General features: G+C 40.1%; 1 protein-coding gene across 1 annotated transcript in view; it reads left to right on the top strand.

Moving 5' to 3' along the window:
* Positions 1 to 25,619, top strand: part of grin2bb (glutamate receptor, ionotropic, N-methyl D-aspartate 2B, genome duplicate b) — a 110,603-nt gene extending 84,984 nt beyond the window's left edge. Inside the window, exons 8-14 of the mRNA XM_036563466.1 lie at positions 3,533 to 3,686; positions 4,995 to 5,120; positions 7,002 to 7,231; positions 10,825 to 10,985; positions 13,498 to 13,685; positions 18,862 to 19,100; positions 21,683 to 25,619. Coding sequence (XP_036419359.1) covers positions 3,533 to 3,686; positions 4,995 to 5,120; positions 7,002 to 7,231; positions 10,825 to 10,985; positions 13,498 to 13,685; positions 18,862 to 19,100; positions 21,683 to 24,193 — 3,609 coding nt within the window. The 3' untranslated portion in view covers positions 24,194 to 25,619. The remainder of the gene's footprint in view (positions 1 to 3,532; positions 3,687 to 4,994; positions 5,121 to 7,001; positions 7,232 to 10,824; positions 10,986 to 13,497; positions 13,686 to 18,861; positions 19,101 to 21,682) is intronic.
* The last annotated feature ends 315 nt before the right edge of the window (positions 25,620 to 25,934 follow it).

The following is a 25,934-nucleotide window of genomic DNA, read 5'->3' as shown; positions in this document are numbered from 1 at the left end:
TATGAAAGTGTGAGGAAAGGAGTGTTGATGAAAGAGCAAGAGAGAGAGAATGAGTCAGTGACATGAAGAGAGACATGGAGAGAGAGCAAGTGAGATGCAGGGAGGGAGAGAGAGAGAGCGAGAGAGAGAGCGAGAGAGAGAGAGAGAGAGAGAGAGAGGAGGCCTGAGGGTAAGTCCAGCTGGTGTTTCAATTCAGATTTCATAGATTAGAAATAATACCCATTGCAGAAGCATATGCTAATCCACAGTTTAAATGAATGTGGCACGTTTATCTAATTTCTTTTCATTTAGAGTCAGATTAATTATCGTCACATCCGTCACAATGTTTGGGGAGGCTGCTGTTTTTGGCTGACTCGCTCGCTGCTTAATATCTGTGCATGATGGCTCAAGACATCCATAATGTATTATTATTACTGCCCAAAATACACACACACACTAACATACACTTACATTCACATTTTGCATACAAGCAAATACCAACACCATATATAATGCGTTTATTTTTCAGTTGTTATTTTAAGGATTATCCAGTAACTACATAACTACATATCATCGCTGGTCTAGAATTACTCGGAATAAAATCCCATTACATTAACTTACATTACAAGTTAAGAGTATTTGCTAACTTTCCACGAAGCCCATATTCATAATCCATTATAAATGTGCTTATATCTCTTTGCAACTTGTTAACGATGCTTTGTAAACATATTTATAAACTCTAATAATGATCCATATAATGTACTATAATAATGAACTATAATAAATTCTATAATAAATTGTGTTATACCAGTGACACAAGTGTCACTATTCACTATAATGTTGTTTTAAATGGATAATGACCTGTGTATAATTAAACTGCCTATAACATATTTTTAGTAACAATTACAGAAAACATTATAAACATTTACAATGTCATCACTGAGTGATTCAAATAAAATGTTTTTTAACTTTATGCAGTATATTATAGTGAAAACACTAACAGACACATAGGAAGTACTTGTCACATTTAACATTCAGATGTGAATGACTTAAAATATCAATCGCTTGAAGCACTTACTGATGGCATTTTAAATGTTCATACTTTTTATTGCTGTTAAGGAGTATTACAGGTGCTTTATAGTTATGTACAGGTCATTATCTGTTTAAAAGCCATTATAATGAAAAGTGATACTTGTGTTACAATTTCTTTGTCATTAAAGACGTAATTACAGTACATTTTTCCTTATGAGGCAATATTAGACTTTATCATTAAAACTAAATATGCTAACAGTGCATTTTCACAAAGAGTTACAAGGACATTTATAACTATTTATGAATACAGACTTCATAGAAAGTGTTACCAGAATATTTTTCCCTCTTCCTATGAAGTTATCATTTTGGAGAAGGTTTTGTTAGGGCAACAATGATACGGACCATTCAGGGTTAAACTCTGGCTTACCTAATGCATCGACATAGTTACATAGGTTTCTTTGTTTCCTTTAATTAATTCAAATCTGCCCCCAGAGTAGTTGGGCCGCCTACACGTCCACATTGGCTGTGTTTGTTTTTTCTCTATCTTACCATGTTTACCACTGCATAAAGATGCTGCCTTTATTGTTGGATGTACAGTGGCAATTTCTGAGCACACATGCACACACATTCACACAGAATTCTGCTCATTAAGAGCTTTTTAATGAATTTGTCGTAGAGTAAACAATAAACGTTACAATAAACGGCGACTGAAGTGTGAAGTATATTCCTATTCGTGTTTTTGCTTGCTCAGAATAGTAGCATATAATACAAACAAAAAAATCTTGTCATGTCATGTTCTTTACATATCAAATTAACAGCAGCAGCATTGAGAAATCACATTATTAAAGGTAGGAATGCACTATTCTGAATTTTTCTCAATACATTTATCAATACATTTACTCATTTACTCTTTTTTCAATTTAAAATCTATATACCTCAATGAGTAGAATGGCTTGGGATAATTAATGGTAACAAGACTGCAACTGCACATCACTTCTTAACCTCATAGAAAAAAAACATAAAAAAACAAATGAAGGAGTCTACTGGCAAATGTGATAAGTGTGTCTAAGAAACCGTATGTCTGGATGGTATACATTCTGTTTAATATTAAGTATTGGTGCAAAAAGCGAGAAGGACCAAAAAAAGAAAAAAAATGTGTATTGCTTAAGGATAAGATAAGGAGAATGGGTGGAGAAGTGTAGAAAATGGGTGGAGTGTCTCTGTAGCATACGTTCACCTTATTAACTCAGTCTGTTTTGCCCCATTTTCACATGTAGCCTGAGGCCTCTGATATTTAAAGCTAAATATACCTGAGCATAAGAGGGGACTGGGGAAGGGATGATAGAGAGGAAGGGCAAGGAAGAAGGAGGGATGACTATTTCCAGATATAGCAACCCGCAGTAGTAACCCAATTTGTCTTTGTATGTTCACTCATTTTTGAACATCTTTCTTTATCTTTTGTGTATATTGTCTTTTATTTGAACCAACCTGGGACAAAAGGGAAAGCAGTTGAAACAAAAATACAATGACAAAAAGTGCCTCCCTGGTTAAATGTTATAAATGTAATGAATTAGTATGAATTAATATCATCATCACGCTGTAAAACACTTTCCACATCGTTGTCTGGTCTTGACCCAACAGAATAAACGCACTCTGTAGATTAAATAGATCAAAATAGATCGAAACTGCTGTCATGAAATGAGTTGTTCTACAATATATGTCCAAACATTTATGGACAGCTGCTCGTTTCTTCTCAAACCTCTATTCTTCTGGGAAGGCTTTACACTAGATGTCGGAACATTGCTGTTAGGATTTGATTGCCTTCAGCCACAAGAACATTACAGCGGTCAGGTATGTTGAATTATTAGTTTTGAATCACACACGGCATTCCAGCTCATCCCAAAGGTATTACATCCATTACTCCAGAGAGTGCAGTTTGTGTGCAGTTGCTCGAGAGCATCCCATTCTATTAGCAGTGCCTTCCTATAAAGATTATACAAGCTGTGTTTGCGCAATTGAATGTCCACAACCCTAAAGTTTCTAAATGCAGTAATCAGAAGGGGTTTCTGAATGCCATTGAAATGGAGGTCAGATTGGTTGTATATTGAAGTGAGCGCAAATAAAATACCTCATATGTTGTGATGTTATTGCATTCTTTATTTCTTTATTTTCTTTATCATTTAGCTAGCTAACAAAAGAACAGTTGGCTAAAATGATTTTGCTCTTAAAAAAATTGTTACTGATTAATATTATGATTAAGTTCAAATCTTATTTTGTATATTTTGGGTGGTCCCCATTTGAATGTAAAATGCCCCTGAATTCCAGTTAGTGAGGGCAAAAATTGGCCTTAAAAATATATTTCCTACCCTGATTTAAAATCCAGTCTTTTCTTTCTCCTTTTCCCCCCTTTTTGTCCATTGTTTCATTCGTTGCTGTAGTCATGTATGTCATAACTAAGCCTTTTGTAACCTTTGTGTCTCTCTTTTTCTTTCTCTCTCTCTTCTCATCTCCCACGCTGTAGGTGGTGGCTAAGAATGCCCACATGGCAGTGGGCTCTTTGACCATCAATGAGGAGAGGTCAGAGGTTATTGACTTCTCTGTGCCCTTCATAGAGACGGGTATTAGTGTCATGGTCTCCCGTAGCAACGGCACAGTGTCCCCCTCAGCATTTCTAGGTATAGACCGAAGTGTGTGCACTCACATACAAGCACTACACATGGACATTCTTACTGAGCAATTTGAAAATACGCAAAGTATTTCATGTCTGCTAATCAGGCCAAACAGTATTATTGTTCATGCACTACTGTTCATATGTTTGGAATCACTATTTTCAATTGTTGTTAGAGATACATGTGTAAATCTGTTTTTAATATAATGTTAGTACTCAGAAATTTCAAATAATTAGTAGGAATCCAGAAATTTTAGATGTTACAGAATGTTGAAGGCACTGTAGAAGATTCCATAATGACTGAGAAAACTGTAAGACATTCAGAATTGAGTTAAAAATAATTTAATATCCAGAATGCCTTGTATTTGAAATACACCTTTAAGTACAGTTTATTCATTTTTCAGGAGATATTTCTGAAGAGATTAAATATAAGATAATCCACTTGCATGAGGAAGGGCAAAGTCAAAGGAAAATAAGTAGAGAAAACAGAGGTTTTTAGAACTGGAGTTTGAAAAATAATATAAAGATATAGAGAAAATGGGACTCGTAACAACCGTTCAGAAGCTACCAAAACTGTCACCATCAAATTAACAATACTTTGAGCTTTCATCTTTGAGAAAGCCACAGGTGGGCCTGAAAGCATGTGTAGCTGAGGAAAAAAAAACATTTGCAAATCAAATAAAGAAGCTGCTGGTGTTCTCAGAGCATTAGACTGACCAGATTTCAACATCACTGAATGTGTTTGGGATTAGTTGGATTGTGAGAGGCATAGAATACAACCAACTGCGAGCACCTGAAAAGAATAAAGCTGTAATACTGAGAGGGTGGACAAAGTAAATACTGAATAAATTGGATTTGTATTAGTTGTTGAGGCTTCTGTGTAATTTTTTGTTAAATATGTTTCACTTTTTTCTGATGCAGAAAATGACTAACTTGTATTTAATGGTCATTTTGACTGGAAATTAAATAAATGAAGAGTGGTCTCTGGCTTTTGAGAAGTACTATATGTAAATGCAGCATATTAATGTCTCAGAAACATACATTGAATAAAACATCTAAAAATACCTTTATAATACTTTAGAATATTTGAATCTACACTGTTAATATTGAATAAAATAGCAATTATTATTCTGATAAGTTGTTCCAAACTCTTGAACAGTACTGTAGCACCTTCTGTCACACACTTTCTCTGCCAGTACAGACTCACTAAGTCGAATGAAGTGGTGTTCGTGATAAGATCACTTCTTCAGGATACCTCAATGAGCACTTCATTAACGAGACCCTCCCTCTCTCTCTCTCTCTCTCTCGCTCTCAGAGCCCTTTAGTGCTGATGTCTGGGTGATGATGTTCGTGATGCTGCTGATTGTGTCCGCCGTCGCTGTCTTTGTCTTCGAGTACTTCAGTCCTGTCGGCTATAACCGCTGTCTCGCAGATGGACGAGGTACACACGTCCACACACACTTCCACATACACAGTGGGAGAACACCTATTAAACACCCTGACACATTATAGCCAAGATGTCAAAACCCATCACTCGTCCCTGTCCATGCAAGCAATACATGCCTCTTCGCATCATATTGACCAGCACGGTAGCATCTTTCTCTAAAATATAATAAGGTGCAGTTTGATGTCAATCTAAAAGTGACCATGTCATGGAAAATCAAGTTTTCCTTGCTTTTGTCTTTTCAAAAATCATGAGTACTTTTATTATCACCCAGATTACATCATTTTCAGCTCTCCATTCGCGTTGAAGTGATAAATTAAGTGATTAAACGTTGTGCTGCTTCCGGCTGTTGAGAGGCCAATGTATTGCAGCCCTCTAGAACATCTAGACATCTGAAAGTAGTGGATTAAATTTATTTTAAGTCCAGCCTTAACAATTTGTTCTGTATATTTCAGCCCGGACTGCTTCTGAATGAAGTGCAATACACGACACCCAGTCAAGACAGAGGTCATTTACGGTTCTGTGCAAAAGTTTGAACACTACTGGTCATATGACGTTATTGTCTAAGTGAAAATAAGTTAACACATCCTCTACAGGGAACAGAAATAAATTTGGCTTTGTTTTGTACATTTTAGTTGACAATTTCTTTTTGTTTGCCAAGTTTAACAAATCATCAAATATAAAATATTGTACTATAACGTTTGAACAGGCCACATTTTTTTCTTTTCCAATATGTTAAATTCAGCTAATAAACAGTAACTGTGTATTAAAATGTGAAGAAGTATGTTCTCTGCAGTGAATGTATTTTCAAACTTTTGTACACAACTGGCCATATATCAGTCTTAAGGGCGCAGTAAGAGTGGATGACAATAAGCTGGAAAATGATAAATTTATATATAAGACGTTGGAAGATAAAACCACAAAAATACAGTGCTGAATATGGGCTGAAATGAGAGCATATTAATTAATTCACATATTAATGTTGTGAGGGCCGGGCCAACAGATCTATAGAGTCTTTCTAAAGAGAAGCAGAATAGATTCAGAACAAGTCAGGTTGGTTTGAATGGAGTCATATGGTGAGTACAGGCTGTAGTCTTTGCTGTACTTTCTGTATGTCCTGCACAGTGATGGCGTGTACAGTAATTTGCTGTAAGCTGGGAGAAATAGAGGCTGCAGATTCTCCTCTCGCCCACAGCCCCATGTTTAATGACACGCCTCCGTTACATAAGCATGTTGTACCGTGCTGCAGCTTAAAAACACTTCTGATTCTCTGTAATTACTACACACTGTAGGGTCCCTCTGTGCCTCTCTCTCTCTCTCTTTCTGTCTCTCTGTCTAGCCTCTCTGTCTAGCTTTCTGACAGCACTATGCCTTTTTCACCTCAGGTTACTGTTTCGACTGCTTCAAAACATGCTGACGATTGCATTCATCTAATTTATAAACATCTTTTTTGGCCCCTCTGTCTGTTTTATCCTCTTTTCTCTTCCTTTGCCCCTCTACCTTTCACATTGCTTCCTCTGGGCCTCCCTTGCCTTTCTCTTTCTTCCCCTCTCTCACTTTTTCTCTTTATCTCCTCCTCTCTCTCATACTTCTTTCATATTTCTTTCTCATATTTCCCCCCCTCTTCCCCCTTTTATATGTTTCTTCCCCTCTCTCTTGCCCTTTCTTTCTTTATCCCCACCTTGCATACACTCTTTCTTCCCCTCTGTCTCTCTTCCTTATCTCTTTATCTCTCTCTCTCTCACACACACACACACACACACACACACACACTATCTTTCTCCTCCTCTATTTCTTATAATTTATACTATATTTCTCCCCTTCTCTCTCTCATGTTTTCTCTTTCTCTTTCTTTGTCTCTCTCTCTCTCTTTCTCAGAGCCGGGTGGCCCCTCCTTCACCATCGGTAAGGCCATATGGCTGCTTTGGGGTCTGGTCTTCAACAACTCTGTACCTGTCCAGAACCCTAAAGGCACCACCAGTAAGATCATGGTCTCCGTTTGGGCCTTCTTCGCTGTCATCTTCCTGGCCAGCTACACAGCTAACCTGGCTGCCTTCATGATCCAGGAGGAGTATGTGGACCAGGTGTCCGGCCTCAGCGACAAAAAGGTAGCAGGGATTTACCTGTAAAACTCCACCCCACTGGAGATAAGCCTAACAGCTTTGTTGTTAATATTGCGGGACTGCTTTTAAAGCTGGCATTTTACAGTTCAGCAAATCTGGAATTAAAGCTACAGGAAGCAGTGTTACATTGTGTTGTTCATAAGGCTAAGTAATGCTAACAGCAGTTTAAACGTTTATGCACTTAAATGAATAATGGAACCATCCAAATGCCTGTAAGATGCTTAAACTTAGATCGATCTCATCATTTGCTTCATTGGACCAGTATGTGTGCAGGGCCATCAGAAAGTGTGTGCCCCCTCCTAACCCCCGCCCTGCCCCTTTGGTCACTCTAAATGATTTCAGATACTTATACAAGATGTAATATCAGACAATGAGACTGGGAGGAAACACAAAGTACTGTTTTTCAATGATCATTTAATTTACTGAAGGAAAAAACATTTTGCAACACCTACGTCACCCAAGCCACTCTAAACTCAGTAATTTTTTGTACCATGTTAAGCAGCACCAACTGCAACCAAAGGCTTCCTATAAATGCTGTGGGGGAATTTTGGCCCACTCTTCTTCACAGATTTGCTTTAATTCATCTGCAGCGGAGGGCTTTCAAGCTTGACCTGACCGTTTAAGGTCCTGCCCCAGCATCACAATGTCGTTCAGGTCAGGACGTTGACTAGGCCACTCCGAAACTTTATTTTTGTTTCTTCTGAGCCATCAGAGCTGAACTTGGTCATTGTCCTGCTGCATAGCCCACTTGTGCACGAGCCTCAGATCACGTACTGATGACTGCACAACTTTTTAGGTAGAGAGCAGAATACTGTTGCCCAGGCCCTGAAACAGCAAACATAACATCATCATCACACTATCACCACCATGTTTGACAACTGCTATGATTTTCTTATTGTGGAAGCCTTACACTGGGTGTAACAGAAGCACAGTCTTCCAAAAAGTTCCACTTTTAAACAATCACTTCAGGCTTGCAGGTCATCAAGGTTTGAAGATCTGAAACAATTAAGTATGACCCTGACCCTAACCCAAAAAAGAAGAAATCTAGAGGGGGCAAAAACTTTTTCATAGCAGTGTACCTGTGATGTATATAAGGAGGTTACCCGCTGGGTTGAACATAACTTATCCTTACACCTTACTTAACCTTAACCAAACATATCCATGTCATATGATACGTATGTATTCTTCAGACTGTTCTTTCCATCACTGTCATATTTTAACCATCATGACTTCACCCTTAAAGAAGTATACTGTGAGAAAATTGGATATCAGTATCAACTTCAGAATGAATAGCAGTCACTGTTTGGAACAAATAAGTCAAATGTATCCTTTGGCCTCCTATTTATTTATTTATTTATCGATCTAGTCTATAATGTAAGATACGAAACACTATGTGTAATTTGGCCTGAACAGGGAAAAAAATTGGAATGGTAGTGCCTTATATGTGTTAGGTGTTCATTGTTGCATTTCGGGTGTAAGCAAATTCAGTTAAACTGCCTGTAATTGGCCTAGGTGTTTGTCATGCACCGGTGGTCGGTCGTGCTAATTGCCATGCCTTTCCCTGCTATTTCTGTGGTATGTTCTTGCTGCTTTGCGTCTGGCCGGTATAAGTGAGAAATTACTGGGCTAATGGGAACTGGGTTACAGCTGCTAAAACAGGCAAGGAGAATTGACTTTGAGAGGCTGTTGTAGCCACTGAATAATTGATGTGGTGAGATTTTGTTCTTTACTTTAAGTTGCGCTTTATTTTTTTCATGTCTGGCAAAGCTTCTGGGTGTCAAGCGGATGTAGCAATATGGGTTTACAGGATACACTGACATGATTCCACTGTGAAATGAGGGAAAAAGATCTCATTCATCTTTTAAGGTCTGAAGCAGCCAAGCGCCCACAGGTCACGCCGCTGTGTTTTAGTGTTAACAAAAGTTGCACATTTCTTGTGTGTGTTTAAACCTGGATTTTGTGACTTGAAGTTAACTTTTTGGAATTCACAAATTTATTTTGTGGCCTGACGTTGATTTGTTCCAGCGTCTCAACCAGTGGTCCGCATGATGTTTTTACCATGTCGTCATGGGCTTTTTTTTTTTTAACAGCTAATTGATATTGTTTTTAATAGACTTTAATCTAGTTAGTTTTATCTAACATTGCATTTTGAGCGATTTTATTGCTAATATTATGTTATAATGTTACGTTTGTTAACGTTTAGTTAAGAGATGTTAAATGCATCCAGAATGATTCTAAACTGACTGAGAAAGCTGTAAAACATCAAGAATGAAGTTACAATAGCATTAATGTCCAGAATGTCTCATGTTTCAAAAGCTTGAGGCAGATCATTTGACAAAAAATACACTAAATAGGTAAAGTATATTGTTGCCGTCCAAAAAAGGACTGCTATTTCCATTTTTGATGATTTTTAAAATTCATATACTGAACACAGCAGCTGTCCTTTGTGTTGTGTGAAAATTCAATGAGGAATGGACCAACGGAAATGCTCCACAATCACTTTGAATAAAACCTCTTTACATTAACTTACAGAAAAAGTTAAGAATGTTTTTGCCTTCTCATGTGCAATTACTGTTCTGGAGATACATATTTACAGTATTTAACTCATGAATCGTTGAAATACTAAATAAAACATCAAAAAATATACTCTTACAGAAAGATGGTTCTTCAAGGGTTCCTTAGTAAAGAAAATGGTTCTGTACAGAACCCTGAACACTCAAAAATCCCTTTGCATGATTAAAGTGTTCTTTGCATAATGAAAGGGGTCCTCAGACTGATGGAGAATGTGCTGTAGATGGTTCTGTATAGAAACCTTTTCAAAAAGGTTATTTATAGGAACTTCTACAGCACATTCTCCATCAATCTGAAGAACACTTTCACAATGTAGAGAACCATTTGAATCATGCAAAGGGTTCTTTGAGTGTTCATGGTTCTATATAGAACCATTCTCTTTGCTGAAGAACCCTTGAAGATCCATCTTTTTCAAAAGTGTACCTTTGGTTTCTAGTTTATAAGATTAAGATTACATTGTACAATCTATTACTGTATTTTAAAATAACAATTATTGTTAATACATCAATTTACCCCAAACTGGGGTACATCAATTTACCCCAATTTAACTTGTTTGTATCTAAAACTTTAGCCTCACCAGACACTATACGTAAAGGGACGTGTTACCTTTTGGGTTCTGGGTTCCATCAATGTCTTTATTTCAGTATTAATTGAATATGTTGATTTTGTCAACTTTGATAAAAGTGCAATTTAATAAAAGTTACTTAATAAATTTTTTATCAGACTCCAAAGGCATGATGAGCATATTGTTGTTGCATGCTGTTGTAATAAAACCTTTCATCTCTGAATGTAGATAATGTTGTTTAATGCATCTTCATATAATGATTTTATTCAAAGTATTTTTGGAGCTTTTCTATTGTTCTGTTCATCATGAAATGGTTACACAGTGTAAAGGGCAGCTGATGTCTTTAAATGGTGTGAAAATAAATGAAAAACAAAATGAGGAAGACTTCCTAATTGCATTTTTCCAGAGTTTTTCACCCTCTCTGTCTCTCTCCTCCCTCCAGTTCCAGCGTCCAAATGACTTCTCTCCCCCATTCCGTTTTGGCACGGTTCCTAACGGCAGCACAGAGAGGAACATTAGGAACAACTACAAAGAGATGCACAGCTACATGACCAGCTTCCACCAGAAGAACGTAGACGAGGCCCTCCAGAGCCTGAAGACTGGGTGAGTGAGAGAGAAAGAGAGAGGGGTGGTTCAGGATGAGCAAGTGTGAGGAAAAAGAAAGCAACAGAAAAAGAAGTGAGGGGTGGGGGACAGAGAGTAAGAGAGACAGAAGAAGGGAGAAAGTGAGAGAGAGAGAGAGAGAGAGAGAGAGGAGGAGCGATAGAGAAAGAAGCTTAAGGATAGGATATGTATGTGAGTGAGTGGGTGTTCAGTGGACTCACAGCTGGTAATAGCATCAAACTGGAGAAGCCTGAGGCTGTTTGTTTAGAAATGACTAAGCTACACATCTCGCCGAGACACTGAACTGACTGTAACGTTTAATTCCTCTGGACTCATTTCTGATGTGTGGCATCTCTAATCATAATAGATTTTAATGAGCATACAAGTGTTTCCTATACATCCATTTTCACACCATATTGTAATACATTATGCAAGAGCAATCACCAGAACCCAGAACTGTATACTGTTTTAAACTAAAATTGGAAATACACTACCCTAACAAAAGTATTGAGACACATCTGTGATGGAGATTAACTAAGCTTTTTGGGAAATAATAAGGAAATTAGAGCTGCACAATAAATTGTTTATTCACTGTTATCATGATATCAGCCTTTGCAATACTGATATAGCAGAAGTGTACAATATGCAAAAAAGGCTGTAATCATTCACTGAAAGTTTTCTTGTGTGCTGTGGCCAATTACAACTGCTTATTGTGTTTGGATCAATCAATGCATTCACTTGACCCAAAAAATGTAAACAATTTTGGTCAGAAATGATGTAAGCTAATCCTTATCCACATCACATTATAGGTTTACTAATGTGTTGTTAATGTACTGGAAGGTATATCACTATCACAATATATAGCAGTGTAATTGCGACGTGGCAGTTTGCCTTAACCAGAATATTGACGTGCCTTAATTCCCCCTCTAAACTTTCCACTGCTACAGTAAAATAGATCCATTTGTGAGTAGTTTACCTAAGTGCAATTTTTGTCTCCTTATTTGTGTTTCAAATATTGCAATGTTTGTTGCACAAAGCCTAAAATATAACATGTTGATTTTTTTTTCAGCCCTATGTCATGGTATGGCAGTGCCACAGTGATTATATACAGTGCTGTGCAAAAGTCAGTGACCACCCTTGAATTTATTTAATTTTAGTCAAAACAGCCATAAAAAATAAGAAGAAAACATATTTGACATAAAGTCTCACAGAAGCCTGAACAACTCCATATAATATAATTTTTCAGTATTTAATGTCTGCACCTTTATTACAGCTACGATTCTTTTCATTTTTTCAAAAAAAAATCTGCAGGGATACTTTTCTATACCAACAGAGTTCAGTCTTAGAATTTGGTTGCTTTTTTTCCCCACGATCCACGTAATTCCTATTACAAATCTAGACTCCACAATCCTTACTCCACTTGATGACTCAGACAAGTTCTGGTGCAGATTTTCTTTTCTCAGTAATGGCTTTTTGACAACTACATGTCCTTTTAGCCCCATAGTGTTCAGTTGTCTTCTCACAGACAGAAACACCTGTGGGTGTACAGAAGAGTGGTCAAATAAATACTGATTTAATATTGTGCTTAGTGTTGGAGAGAAAATGAATAACTTGTACTTTATGGCTTTTTTTTTTACTGGAAATTAAATAAACAAAAGGATGGGCTCTGACATTTGCATAGTACTGTTGTGTGATTTAGGACGAATACCAGTATGTGCCATTGGAGTACAACTGCCAATTCCAAAAACACCTGTCTTGAACAATTTGAAAGAGAATGAAGGTGATACTGCAGCAAAGGAAAGAGCAGATTGCTATAAAAAACTGCTGACCAAAAGACAGTGTGCACTGAGATGCCTGTTCTTGCTTTAATAAAAGAAGAGGGGATGGTTATCCCACCTTTATGTTAACAGAAAATTGCTTCAGAGCCTTCCACCAGATACTAGTGCAGTTATTTGGGCCAAAGTGCTCCTACATGAATAAAATTTTGCAGTAAAAGCATGTTTGCACTGAACTACACTTGTGGTAGGAGTAGTGTATATAATCTTTAAGTCTATGGATAAAAAGTGACTATAGGAGCACACCCTGAAGTGAGATGTCACATCCGCAGCTGCTGATGTAGATCAAAACTAGACTTTATGTATTTCATGCTGTGCCTTGGACTTGCTCCATCATGTTCAGAACCAGCACCCTACATTGGCAAACTACAGCTAGGGCCTCGGTGTGATAGTTCACTAGTGATACAGTATATGAGGCTTTTTTGCTAAATTGACCAAAAAAACGGGGAAAAAGTCATGCGAAAATATATGCACAAAAAAAAAGTTGAATTGGCCATGGCCTAACAAGCACTCTGTAGCATTCCCTAGCCTCTGCGGTTTAATTTATACTTTAGCAATTGCAATTTGGCCTTGTGAGTGTAAAGTCCACATGGGTATCCAAATATAGTTGGCATCCATTAGCTGCAGTCAAGCACTCTTCAACGCCTGAATGATCTTTCCCCCTCTATTCTTGACAGTAAACTGGACGCGTTTATCTACGACGCTGCTGTGCTGAACTACATGGCAGGCAGAGACGAGGGCTGTAAACTCGTAACCATCGGTAGTGGTTATATCTTTGCTACCACGGGCTACGGCATTGCAATCCAGAAAGACTCAGGCTGGAAGAGACCAGTGGATCTCGCCATTCTGCAGTTGTTCGGAGACGGTAAGCCCTGTAAAATGACATTCATATGAGCAGTATTACAGGAATTAATTCTATTTAATTTGGCCACTGAACAAGCCCAGAGATACTTTGTTAAATGTGAGCGCACATAGGTATTTCAGGTGAATACTCCCTGAAGAATGTTTTGTATGTGAATGCATATGAGTCTCTTTGGCCAGTTATCCTAAAACCAAGGCAATAGTAGCAATATTATTAAGATTTCATGCATTATACAAGCACAACATAATGTACTTAATCAAGTTAGATCAATTCCACTCCCTTTGCAAAGGCCGTATGCAGGTATACTATAATAAAAGTAAAAAAGCTATTAGATCCAGTAGTTGTACTCATACTTAAAAAGACCTAAACACACATAGGCTATGGAATTGTACTGTTTGTAAATGAGTACATTGCTCCAAAATGTAGCCCATAATTATTTACCAGAAGTTGGTTTGATAGTATAGAAAGCCTAATAAGCACAGAGTTGCACTGTTAAATGTATAACCCATACTTTTACAGAATGAAGTTTATGTTGAGGAAATGTTTATATTAAAGGGACACTCTGGTCAAAATGAGAAATGTAACCATCACTATATCTGGTGTAAACCTTTCTGCTTGCTTCCTACAGCAGTGCTGCAGTGGTACCTAGAGTACTTTTCTTGTTTAAAGAAGGCAAGAAAAACCACCTTCTGATGATGTAGGTGGGAGGAACTTTTGAAAAATAACAGCTGCTTTGGGGTGGATTTTTGGGGGCTTTTTCAGCTGTTGAATGCAGAATGAAATCAGTTACTGCTAAGAATCTGAATATCTTTTTTGCAGCCATTCAACTCTGGTTACTTTCATTTTTTCAATGGAGAGAATGAATTACTCGAATGACAGTAATGACTCATCAGATGAAGATGACAACAACCCAAAAGCTAAAGTTAGCAAAATAGCTATCTGGCTGTCTAAATACCTTAAAATTTTGTCTGACGACCAAGGTAAGAGTTACGGTAATAATAGCATGGTTGTATTGCTTAGCCTGGGGATCACTGTCTTTGCTAGCAGTCAGGTTTTGTAGACACCATGGGGATTCCCAGTGGTTGTAAGAAGTGTTAATCCTTAATGCTGTGTATTGTAGTGAGTGAACATCGATGAATGAAAACCATATAAAATTGAGAATTTGTTTGAACCAATGAGGCTAAGGGATATAATGCTGCTTACTGGTAACAAAGATGTCACGTTCTGTTCAGAAAAGTTCATGATGTCTGCATTTTGTTCCTATTGTTTATTTTCAGTTTTATATTTTCATTCCATGATCCAGCATTCATAGTGTGTATATATACTATAACATTCAATTCAAGCTTATTCTATAGCTTTCTCATATGGGTCACTGGCTTTGTTAGTCGAGAGGTAGTCTAGAGCTCCTCCGAGAGTCTTAAATAACTTCCCCTTAAGGCAGACATCATACCCACACCCAGATAAGAAATGACAAGGACCTGGATTTACACCCACCATAGTCCCATGTTGATGAGTATGTGTATATGGAGCACAGTAGCGCTTTAAATGGTCCTGTTAGAACTCCTGTTACACTAACAGACCTGTTTGAGGCATTAGAGCTGACATTTGTCTCAGTCATCTTGCCCATTGTTTCCTGGTGTACTCTGTACTCTTACCAGTGTTAACTCTGTTCATTTCCAGGAAAGGTTTAGCTTACATATCCCAAGTGTTTTAGGGTTTGAAATAAGAACCAGCTTAAGATCCTTAAGGACTCAATTGGACCCCAGTATACAATAGATGTCACTGTTATTACAGGATGTATACATTTCAGGCATATAATGACTTGTTAAAATGAAAAAATATCTAAAATATTACAGTACATAGGGAACCTCAAATTAGTAACAACCTAGTAATGACAAACACCAATACTGCCATGTCAAAGCATAATAATTTATGGCATCTCAGAATAGTTTTATTTTTAACACAGTGACCTTATGTTAGGTGTCTACTGTACATAATGTAACTTGCAAAGTAATTTGTTAAAATGAAAAATGTAAATGTTATTGATTATGTTGAGACTAATAACATTCAACTTCACTTTCACAGATATTTCACAGTCTCAAATTACAATTACTTCATAACCCAGATTTACAAAGTCATCCAGTCATGGAGCAATATTTTACACCACATCTTGTAGCCTGCAGCTGTAATCTCATAATATTCTCTGTGACTTTTCTTCATCAAAAGATATGGAAAAGTATATAGACATATCAAAAGATATAAGGCACTACAGACAACAAAAGAGAAAAGAATGGCAAGTGTTGATCTTGGGATTTTTACTACATTACATTGTTTCCTCTGCTTTCTTTTTCATCCACTTAACAAGCCTGAGCCATTACTGACAAGCCAGTCTCGTTCTTCACACGACTTCTGAACAAAGCCGCACAAAGAACATGGCCCGCATGCTCTGCTACAATCGCAAATACCGCTAATAGATTTCGACACTGTGGATCATACGTTGTACTGCAAGGATATCAGAGCTGGATCGTGGGGACCCAGCCGCACAAAGCACTCTCTTGCTAGCCTAAATTAGCCCTGGCCTAGTTACTGGGCTACCTTTTGAGTGATTGCTCATGCATGCATATAGACATGCGCTGCTAGCGACACGCGTTAGCTTAGCGACGCGGCAGCTGCCCATTTGGAGGTCTGCTGTAGGTATGCTCAGGTGTGTCATGCATTGTTATTTCGTGGCCGCTAGGCATTATATAATTTTATATAGGAGCCAAGACTGAGAGTAGTGCCCTAGTTAGACGTGTCAAGGCTAGCTTGTGGCGGCCCTTGAGTGGATTGGGGATGGCGTCAAGTGTGTGTGCGTGTGTGACTTCCAAACTGGAGCACTCTCTCACACACTCACAAACATACACCGCACATGTAGGCAAACATTTACACAGTTGCGCTATCACTATCCCCGTTTCTGTCTCTCACGTACGCACACATGTCCGAAGGGAGCAGTCTACATAGTTTTCCTTCAGCAAGGGGAAACCAATACGCTGACAGAGAAAGAAATATCTCTTAGGCCCAAAAAGCCTGTAGGTCCTCTCAGATCTTCTCCATCACATCTTTTAAGTAGGGCATCGTAGGAAAAGCTTCAGATTAGCAGCCAGCATCAGAGCGACTTTAGCATCTAAGAAGACCTACTTCGTATGGGCATGACCAGTGGCGTAACTTAGGATCTTGGACCGGAGTGCAAAAAGACTGAATTTGCCCCCCCCATGAAAATGACCTTAAATAAAACAAAAGACTATGTAATTTATATATTTATATATATATATGTAAATAAACAAAAGTGACTGGACGGTAGAAAGTAAATACAATTCACAAAGCTTTTTTGTGATATTTACATTTTAAAATTGTCGAGCAATGTTACATGAGTGCATACTTAGTTGACTAAAAATTGTCACCTTCAGATTGATGCGCTCCTAGGTCTAATGTAGGCAAATAGTGGAAGTATTTTAGTGAGTTATCATATTGAAATTGCATAAGTAGAAATACACACACACATCATCTAAACCGCTTATCCCTCTGGGTCGCGGTGGGATGCTGGAGCCTATAGTAGAAATACAAGAGGTCCAGATATGTTATGGATCTGATCACCATGCACTGCCCCCCCCCCTCCACCATGCTACAGGTAGTTATAATGGAATTCACTGATTTTTCAAAATGTCTGTACAAATCCATCATTAAGATGTAAGCAAAGTCATTCAGACTGGTTTGATATGAAATGTTTCATTTTAGACAAACAGATTTCTTTACAGTAGTGGCAACAGGAACCAAAGGGCCATGTCTACACTGCAGATATAACTCATTTTTATTGCTATCCAAAATGACCAATGAACCTACACATGTCTTCTGAGCTTTTATGTTTAATGTTAATAATGTTTAAATAGTGGTAAATTTGAAAACTACTATTTTGCCTTAAAATGCCTCTCCACCATGAATTAAAATAATACATTTTAGGCCAAAAGCTTATTGTAAGAAAAGTCATCAGGCATTAAGCAACATATTACTTGAAATAGTCACAAATAACTTTGTGATGTAGCTTTAAGAGGCATTAAACTCCTGGGACGTCTGGTTCCTATCGCCATCGCTGTGAACAATTCTGATAGGGTAAAAAAAAAAAGAAATCTAATTAGGTAGGTTTCTCTAGAACAAAGCATTTCACACCACTCTAAATGACTTTGTTTACATCTTAATGACTGAATTATGCAGAAATTTCAAAAAATCAATGGAATTCTCCTTTAAGCCAGTGGGTATTACAGCAATGAACATTCTAACTACTCCAAATGCTTGACTATCATGTTTAATCAAAGAGCTAGCTTGCTCCCTTTGTCTCTGAGTATAGAATGGATGGACAGGGAGTGGATTTATATTGGGGGTGCATAATGCTGCCCCTCCTTTGAGAACTGCCAGGCCCTTAAGGCCCCCCCCCTTAGCTCCTGGAGCCAAATCACAAGTGACGCTCATAATCAATCATTAATGAGGAGGCGCTCCGTCGGGAATGCGTCGGGAGTAATGCGACATGACAAATGTTGCACATCGCGGGGGCCTTAATTTGTTTACCGCACGCGGCATTGGAGAAGTTCTCAACAAATGCTCCCAGATGAAGATAAGCACAAACAGACGAATGCGTATTAACGCAAATGCCAAAAAAGAGCTCACACGAACGCACAAAGAGGGGGAAAATCCTGACACACATTTAAACAAACCCTTTAGAAAACACCTAAAGCAACTCCTACAAAACATTTTTCTCTCAGAAACATATACAGTCAGTGTGTTTCTAACGTACACACATATTTCAACTTACAGTACACTACAGTACACTCACTTTCACTCAAGGCCAGACATCACGCACTTACTCATCTCTCTCCCTCTGCCCTTGCTCTCTCAATCTCTCTGTGTGCCCTTCACCCTAAACAAACTCCAACTCTGCTGCCATCCTCACAACATTTCTCTCCCTCTCACCATCCTTCCATAACCCATTCATCCCTCCACCTCTCCCTTTTCCCATTTGTCATTTCATGTCTCCATCCAAACCTCTCCTTTCCTCTTTCATCTTTCCATTCCTCATTCTCCAATTCTGGAGTCCTTCTCCCACTCTCTCCCCACACCCCCCCCCACCCTTCTCTTTCTCTCTCTGCAGGTGAGATGGAGGAGCTGGAGGCTCTGTGGCTGACTGGGATCTGTCACAACGAGAAGAACGAGGTGATGAGCAGCCAGCTGGACGTGGACAACATGGCCGGTGTCTTCTACATGCTGGGGGCGGCCATGGCGCTGTCGCTCATCACCTTCATAGCAGAGCACCTGTTCTATTGGCAGCTACGCTTCTGCTTCATGGGCGTGTGCTCGGGCAAGCCCGGCATCACCTTCTCCATTAGCAGGGTAAGTGGATCCCTCATCCTATACAAGCACTCTCTCCTTTCAGAACCACTCTGGGTTGACGTATGCATGGGGTGCTTGAAGGACCCTGTTGTAGCAGCTTTGAAAAACTGACCTGGGAGAGGTGCTGTTTTCTGATGAGAAACGCCCCTTTGACTAGAACTAGAATTCCAGAACTTCTATAACCAAACAATTGACCTATCCTTGCTCCACCCATAACTGCATTGTTTCATAGCAACTGTGTGAGGTTGGACAAGCTTTGCAGGTTGTTGCCAAAAATCAGCCTAATGAGAAATTTACCACGTAGTTCAGTTTTTGTCAAAAAATGAAAGTTTAGAATAGTTTAAATTATAATCAAATACTTTTCAAACCTACCTAGATTGAAATAGCTACAGTGTAATCAAGCTTGGTAGCATTACGTTGTAAACTGGAAGCTCATTATATAGCGAATCTAAACTCCAACCTGAATTCATTGGGTTTAAATGGTTTTTGTTCCAATATTCTGTGAAGCATGTCCAACTTGGCAACAGTTGTTACGATAAAATGCAATTTGGGGCGGAGCATGGAAAGTTCAGTTGCATTGTTACATAGCTAAGCAGACCAGAAATTCTACGTATAGATCTAGAACTAGAAGTTATTGCATAAAATTATAGTTCTGCTGAAGTTGTAAGGCTGGCTATACACGGTGAAGCTTGAAACTTCAGTTGTAATGACCACTTAAAAATGAATTTTCAAACACTTAGCATACGCTGAACAGAGTAAAAAGTATAAATATATAGTAAAGAACCATAGGTAGATAGATAAAAGACAAGATGCTAATTTGGCTAACTAGTGGAGTAATTGAATGTGTTGCAAAAACTTTTTTTTTACTTGTTTTAACTAGTTGCATGAATTTTTCACCATGTAAAGTCAGCCCGAATTTCTAGAACTTCAGGTAAGATCTAAGAATTTCTGCTCTGCTCAACTGTATAACAGTGTAGAGTGTAGAGAGTAATGAATAGCTGAAATATTGGCACAGTCACGTTTCACTTAAATTATTTCACATATTTTACTTATGTAAAATCACTTACTTTAGCCCTTATTTTAGTCATGTAAATTGTAGTGTATTATTGTAAGGACAGTGTCCCTATATGGAGAATATATTATATGATAACCTTTCCCTCAAGCAGTGAACCTTCTCTTGCTGTGGAACTGTATAATCAAATGTGTTGAAATATTAAAGAATGCAGGAGCAGGACAGGGATGGTAGATAAGGATAAGAGTGGCTCGAGGAGCAGACAGAAAGGTAAAAGAGTTTAAAAACCAAACAGTGCAAGGGGGGAAAAAGAACGCAGGAGTAGGCCATAAAAAAGAAGGGATAGAACCCTCTAGAGGAAGAAAGCAGAAAGAAAGAGGAACGAGATAGCATAGACATGAGAATATGTCAGTACCAGTCCAATCAGATGAAGGGGTTAGGAGATAAATGAGAGAAAAGAGTCAAGCTGGCAAGGATGACCTGAGGTTAAAAAAAAAAAAGGACAGGAGGTAGTAGAGATAAGGCAGACACAATGGAAGCACACAAGAAGAATGGATAGATATGGTGAGGCAGAAAAAGTAAGAGACAGACAAGAAACCGTTTCTGACGTGGCCTCTCAAAGGAGGCCATGGAATGCCAACAGGGGGGCCACCTTTAACCTTTGAAATATTTTTGGGAGAGAATTCTATTAACAGTGTCCCTCCTGGTGTTCGTTTTGGTATTTATGTGTGTGGTTATTCTTTGTGACATTATATCGTCAAAGATATTTCAGGGACTTTTAGTTTGGGAAACACTAAAGGATGGACAACAGGAACTGACATGCAGTATGTAAATTAGAACCCCACATTCCTGCCTTTGTTGTATTTGATTGTGTACTGAAATGTGGATAAGTGGCTTAAAGAGTAATACATTTAGGCATGTTGATTAAGCTGAAGAGGTTTGGATAATGTTGTGTAATTAATTTGCTTTATGTGTCTTTAGTACTAAATAGGCCATCCGAAGAGAGGCAACAATGTCAGCTGAATTTTAATCAAATTGATTTACAGTATTGATTGTTAGTAAAAAAACAGGCTCACTGTAACACTATCATCAATCATTCCTTCTGCATCTGTCTCTCTCTTCTTTTCTCTGCCTTTCTTGTTTCTTTCTCCTTTTTCTCAATCACTCATTTTCCATCTATGACAGTGCAGGGTTGGGGTCCTGATGTATAAAGCTTTAATGAACCTATCATTCACTGGTTTCGTCCAGTTCACTATTAAATCCTATCTACTATTTTTTTTAAGTCTCAAATTTAAAAATTAATCTCAATTTTGCCTCTACGTGTGGCAAAATAGCACTGCTTAGATAACATTCTCTTTCATAGAAAATCAGTGCAGGGTTGTAAGTCAGTAGCATTAATTTCAGAGACCTTTTGGTGAAGCTTACTACATTGTAAATTCTTGAGATCAGTGTGCTTACATGTATAAGAAAATGTCAAGAGTGAGATATCATAAGTGCTTATAACATAATTGTTATTGCACCTATTGCTTTTCTCTTCATCACCCTTACCTCTCTGTGGTTTCTCTAACAGGGCATCTACAGCTGCATCCACGGTGTACAGATCGAGGAGAACAAATCAGGCCTCAACTCCCCATCAGCCACCATGAACATGAACATGAACAACACACACTCCAACATCCTTCGCCTGCTGCGCACTGCCAAAAACATGACCTCCGTGCCTGGGGTCAATGGCTCCCCCCACAGTGCCCTGGATTATGGCCACCGCGAGTCAGCCGTCTACGACATCAGCGAGCATCGGCGAAGCCTAGTAGGCCATACTGACTGCAAGCCTCCGCCACCATACTTGCCCGAAGACAATATGTTCAGTGACTACGTGAGTGATGTGGAGAGGACTTTTGGGAACTTGCACCTGAAGGACAGTAACCTGTACCAGGATCATTACCTGCACCACCATGGGGGCACGGGATCCGGGCTGGCTCTGGGTATGTCGGGTCCCTTGCCTAACCGACCTCGTAGCTTAGGAAGTGCCAGTTCATTGGAGGGTGGGATGTACGATTGTGACAGCTTAGGGGGAGGGGTAGCGCCCATCTTCACCACCCAGCCCCGCCAGTCACTGACACACAGGAACAGGGAAAAGTTTGACCTGATTGCGGGCCACCCCACCCAGTCGAGCTTCAAGTCTGGCCTGCCCGATCTGTACGGGAAGTTCTCCTTCAAGGGTGGGGCGTCCAGTTCAGGGTTTATAGCGGGACATGACAGGTACTGCGGGGGAGGTGGGGCGGGCTCGGGAGGGGACGATGGGAATATCCGCTCGGACGTGTCGGATATTTCCACTCACACCGTGACCTATGGCAATCTTGAAGGCAATGCCAAGAGGCGCAAGCAGTACTGGGACAGTCTGAAAAAGAGGCCTGCGTCTGCCAAGTCCCGTCGGGAGCAGGATGAAATTGAGCTGGGCTTCCGGAGACGCACGCATCACACCATCCATCACCACCACCACCACCACCCAGTTTCGCAGGGACACCGTTCGGCTACCCCACCCGTCGAACGCAAAAGCCAGAGAGGGGGCAACTGCTCCTCATACCTGTTCCGCGACAAAGAGAACTTGAGGGACTTCTACAAGGAAGGGGCATCCCCATGGGAACATTTGGATTTGAGTGATGCTCCTGGAATGGGTGGCGGAGGGGGTCTGGGTGGGGGTGGATGTGGTGGCATAGTCGGCAGCGGTGGTGGCGGGGGAGCGTGCACTAGTTTGGTTCCCGTGGACGATTTCTTGAAAGGTAAATCCAAGAAGACAGAGGTTAAGGGTGGAGTGGGAGGAGGAGGAGGAGGATCTCCTGGGCAGCAGGGCCATGCATGCTGGGAAAAGAACATTGGAGGGGTGGGAGGGTTAACTGGTGGGGACTGGGAATGCCGTAACTGCCACAGTGGAGGAGGTGGAGGTGGCAAGCCAGTTTGCATGCACGGGGGAGGAGGGGGCGGGGGCTATGCGGCTGCAGGGGGTGTCGGGGGATCCAGTGGAGGAGGAGGTGGGGGGAGCGGACAAGTTTCCAGCCGCCCAAGCTCAGCCACCTGCAAGCGGTGTGATTCGTGCAAAAAGCCGGGCAACTTGTACGACATCAGCGAGGACAACCACCTCCTCCTGGATCAGATAGGGGGCAAGTTCCTCCTGGAGGGTGGGAAGGGAGGTGGAGGGGCCCAGACCCAGGCGCAGAGGCGCAAGTTTGGCCCAGGCGGCAGGGTTCTGCGCAGGCAGCATTCCTACGACACGTTCGTAGACCTGCAGAAAGAAGGGGCGGGCAGGATGGGAGGCTCAGGAGGCTTTGGAGGCGGTGGAGCTTCCATGCTCCCTCCGCCCCGGAGTGTGAGCCTGAAAGACAAAGATCGCTACATGGAAGGCGCAAGCCCCTATGCCCAGATGTTTGAGCGGTATGCGGGAGGGGAACGGGAGCCTTCTTTTTTTGGTGCTGGGGACCGAGGGAAGGGCGGGGGCTCGTCGTTTAGCTTGTTCCGTGGGGGTGAAGGTGGGTTGCATCGTCGTTCGATAGGCGAGAGGGACATGAGGGACAGAGATAGAGGCATGATGGGAGGAGGAGGAGGAGGAGGAGGTATGGGCGGTACCCGAGGGGTCGGGACTTACTCCTTGTCTAAATCTCTCTACCCAGATAAGGTGAACCAGAACCCATTCATCCCAACCTTCGGCGACGACCAGTGCCTATTACATGGCGCCAAATCGTACTACATCAAAAAGCAGCAGACACAGCCGCAGCAGCAACAGACGCAACAGCAGCAGCAGCAGCTCCTCAACAACAACCGGGCTGACTTCCGAGGCTCCATGGGGGTGACTTCCTATTTGCCAGTCTCTGCCTCTGCCGGGGTCATGTCCAACGTGGGACCCCGGTTCCCCAAGGAGCTATGCCTGGGCGGGCCCCTCGGCAACCACCACGGAGGGGCGGCGGGCAACAACAAGCTGCTGTCAGCAAGGGACGGGTTAGGGATGGGGCAAGGACAGAGACCGTTCAATGGCTCTAGTAACGGACATGTATACGAGAAGCTCTCCAGTATTGAGTCTGATGTCTGAAGTTCGACTGTGAGTGAGAGAGGGAAAAAGAGAGTGACAGAGAGAGGGAGAGAGAAACATGGAAAGTTTAAGAAAGGAGGCAGCAGACGTTGAGACTGATGAGGGAATAAACCAACAGAAAGTGTCTGCAGTGTCTACTTAATTTCTACGTTCAAAAGGAAGAGGAAAAAAATGAGCAAGAGGAACTGACCGATGCTTTAGGTGAGCAGACAGAGCACTGTAGGGGCCACGTGTAAATAGAGAGATGGGACCAACTCACTAGAGAGTGACGAACTCTGCGTATCCCTCTCTTTTATCCTCTCTTCTTTTTCTTATCCCTTCTATTTTTCTGCTCCTTACGCCAAAACGAAACGTCCGATCCAGCTTAGGCACGGAGACCTGGTACAATCATGAATGGAATTCAGTTATCGTCTTGAAACAACAGGGTAAAACTTACAATAATTGTATTGATAACGTTGTTAACAATAATATTATTAGATATTACAATGTTTATGATGTTCAGTTTGGGCTTGATTTCTGGATGTTATATGCTGTTATATATTTGTACTCTAGTTACAATTCTTTGTTAGCACAATACTTTGCAGGAGGCTTCTTATTTGATCATGGGATCTTATTTGATCTTATTTGTCAATTGAGCTTGCATTGTCTTACGTCATCGCGCCATTCTGCCGTGATGTGGAACACCAGGACCGCTGTGCAGAATGCGCCCTCTGCCAGGGACGATGCCAAGCTAGAAGAAATGTAGACAAACTTGCTTTCCTTTAAGATTATTTACTATTAATTATTCATGTTAATTTTATTTCTGATATGGAGTGCTGTAAAATGTATGTAAAAGGCATGATGCACAGTACGTCAGCTGTACTCGAGATATTGTTGTGAAGGACATTTATTATGATCTCTTTTTATGGTTTTACAACTTTTACAACATTGCATTAATGTCAGTAGAACATTGGTTTAGTTCACAGCACATTATGTGCCTTACCAGGAGTCCCAGAATTCTAATTATACAGGTCATATTGCCATGGCAACTTTCTGGTCACTGCACACTGATTGGTTATTGGATGATTCATGTATTATTCTGGAATTATCCTTATTGTGAAGTAAGCACCTGATCTTGAATATACAGTGAGCAGTGCATTCTAGAGACATAAACCTGAGTGTGGTTCATTAGTCTGAGAACCTGGTTCTAAAGAAGGAGCTAATGAAGTTTAAACCCGACAAAAACAGTACAGAAGGACCTGCACGTCCATGCCCAGCACATGGGTTGTCATATACAGAGTTGAGCTTCAGCGCTTTAAGTTCAAATGCTTGAAAAACAAAAAAACAATTGATTCATTATTTTTCCTCTCTGTATCCCCAATCTCTTCAGTACTAAAGTCTTTGATCAAGCAGCAAATTAAAACCAATGTCACGGTTTTGTTTCCTCTTAGAGTGCACTCATTATTCAGTTTTCTTTCTTTCTTTATTTATTTCTTTCTTTCTTCCTTTCTTTCTTTCTTTCTTTCTTTCTTACTTTCTTTTTTGTGCACACTTTGTCCTTTGGGAAGCACTCGGCCCAACAAAAGCTGGGTGTTGTGTGATATTATGAAAGAGCTCTTTGTCTCAGCATTCGCTTGTATTTTTTTAAATGTAAATATTCCTTTTTTCCACACTGTACAGTGCACAGACAGCAAGGATGTAACTTTAGAGAAATCGTGTGTTACTAAATTAGGTACAAAGTGAAATAAAATAGTTGCACAGT

Source organism: Colossoma macropomum, unplaced genomic scaffold (assembly GCF_904425465.1).
Source record: "Colossoma macropomum unplaced genomic scaffold, Colossoma_macropomum, whole genome shotgun sequence".
Lineage (NCBI taxonomy): Eukaryota > Metazoa > Chordata > Actinopteri > Characiformes > Serrasalmidae > Colossoma > Colossoma macropomum.
The sequence above is the reverse complement of the archived record's forward strand: the minus strand, read 5'-3'. Positions and strand labels throughout refer to the sequence as shown.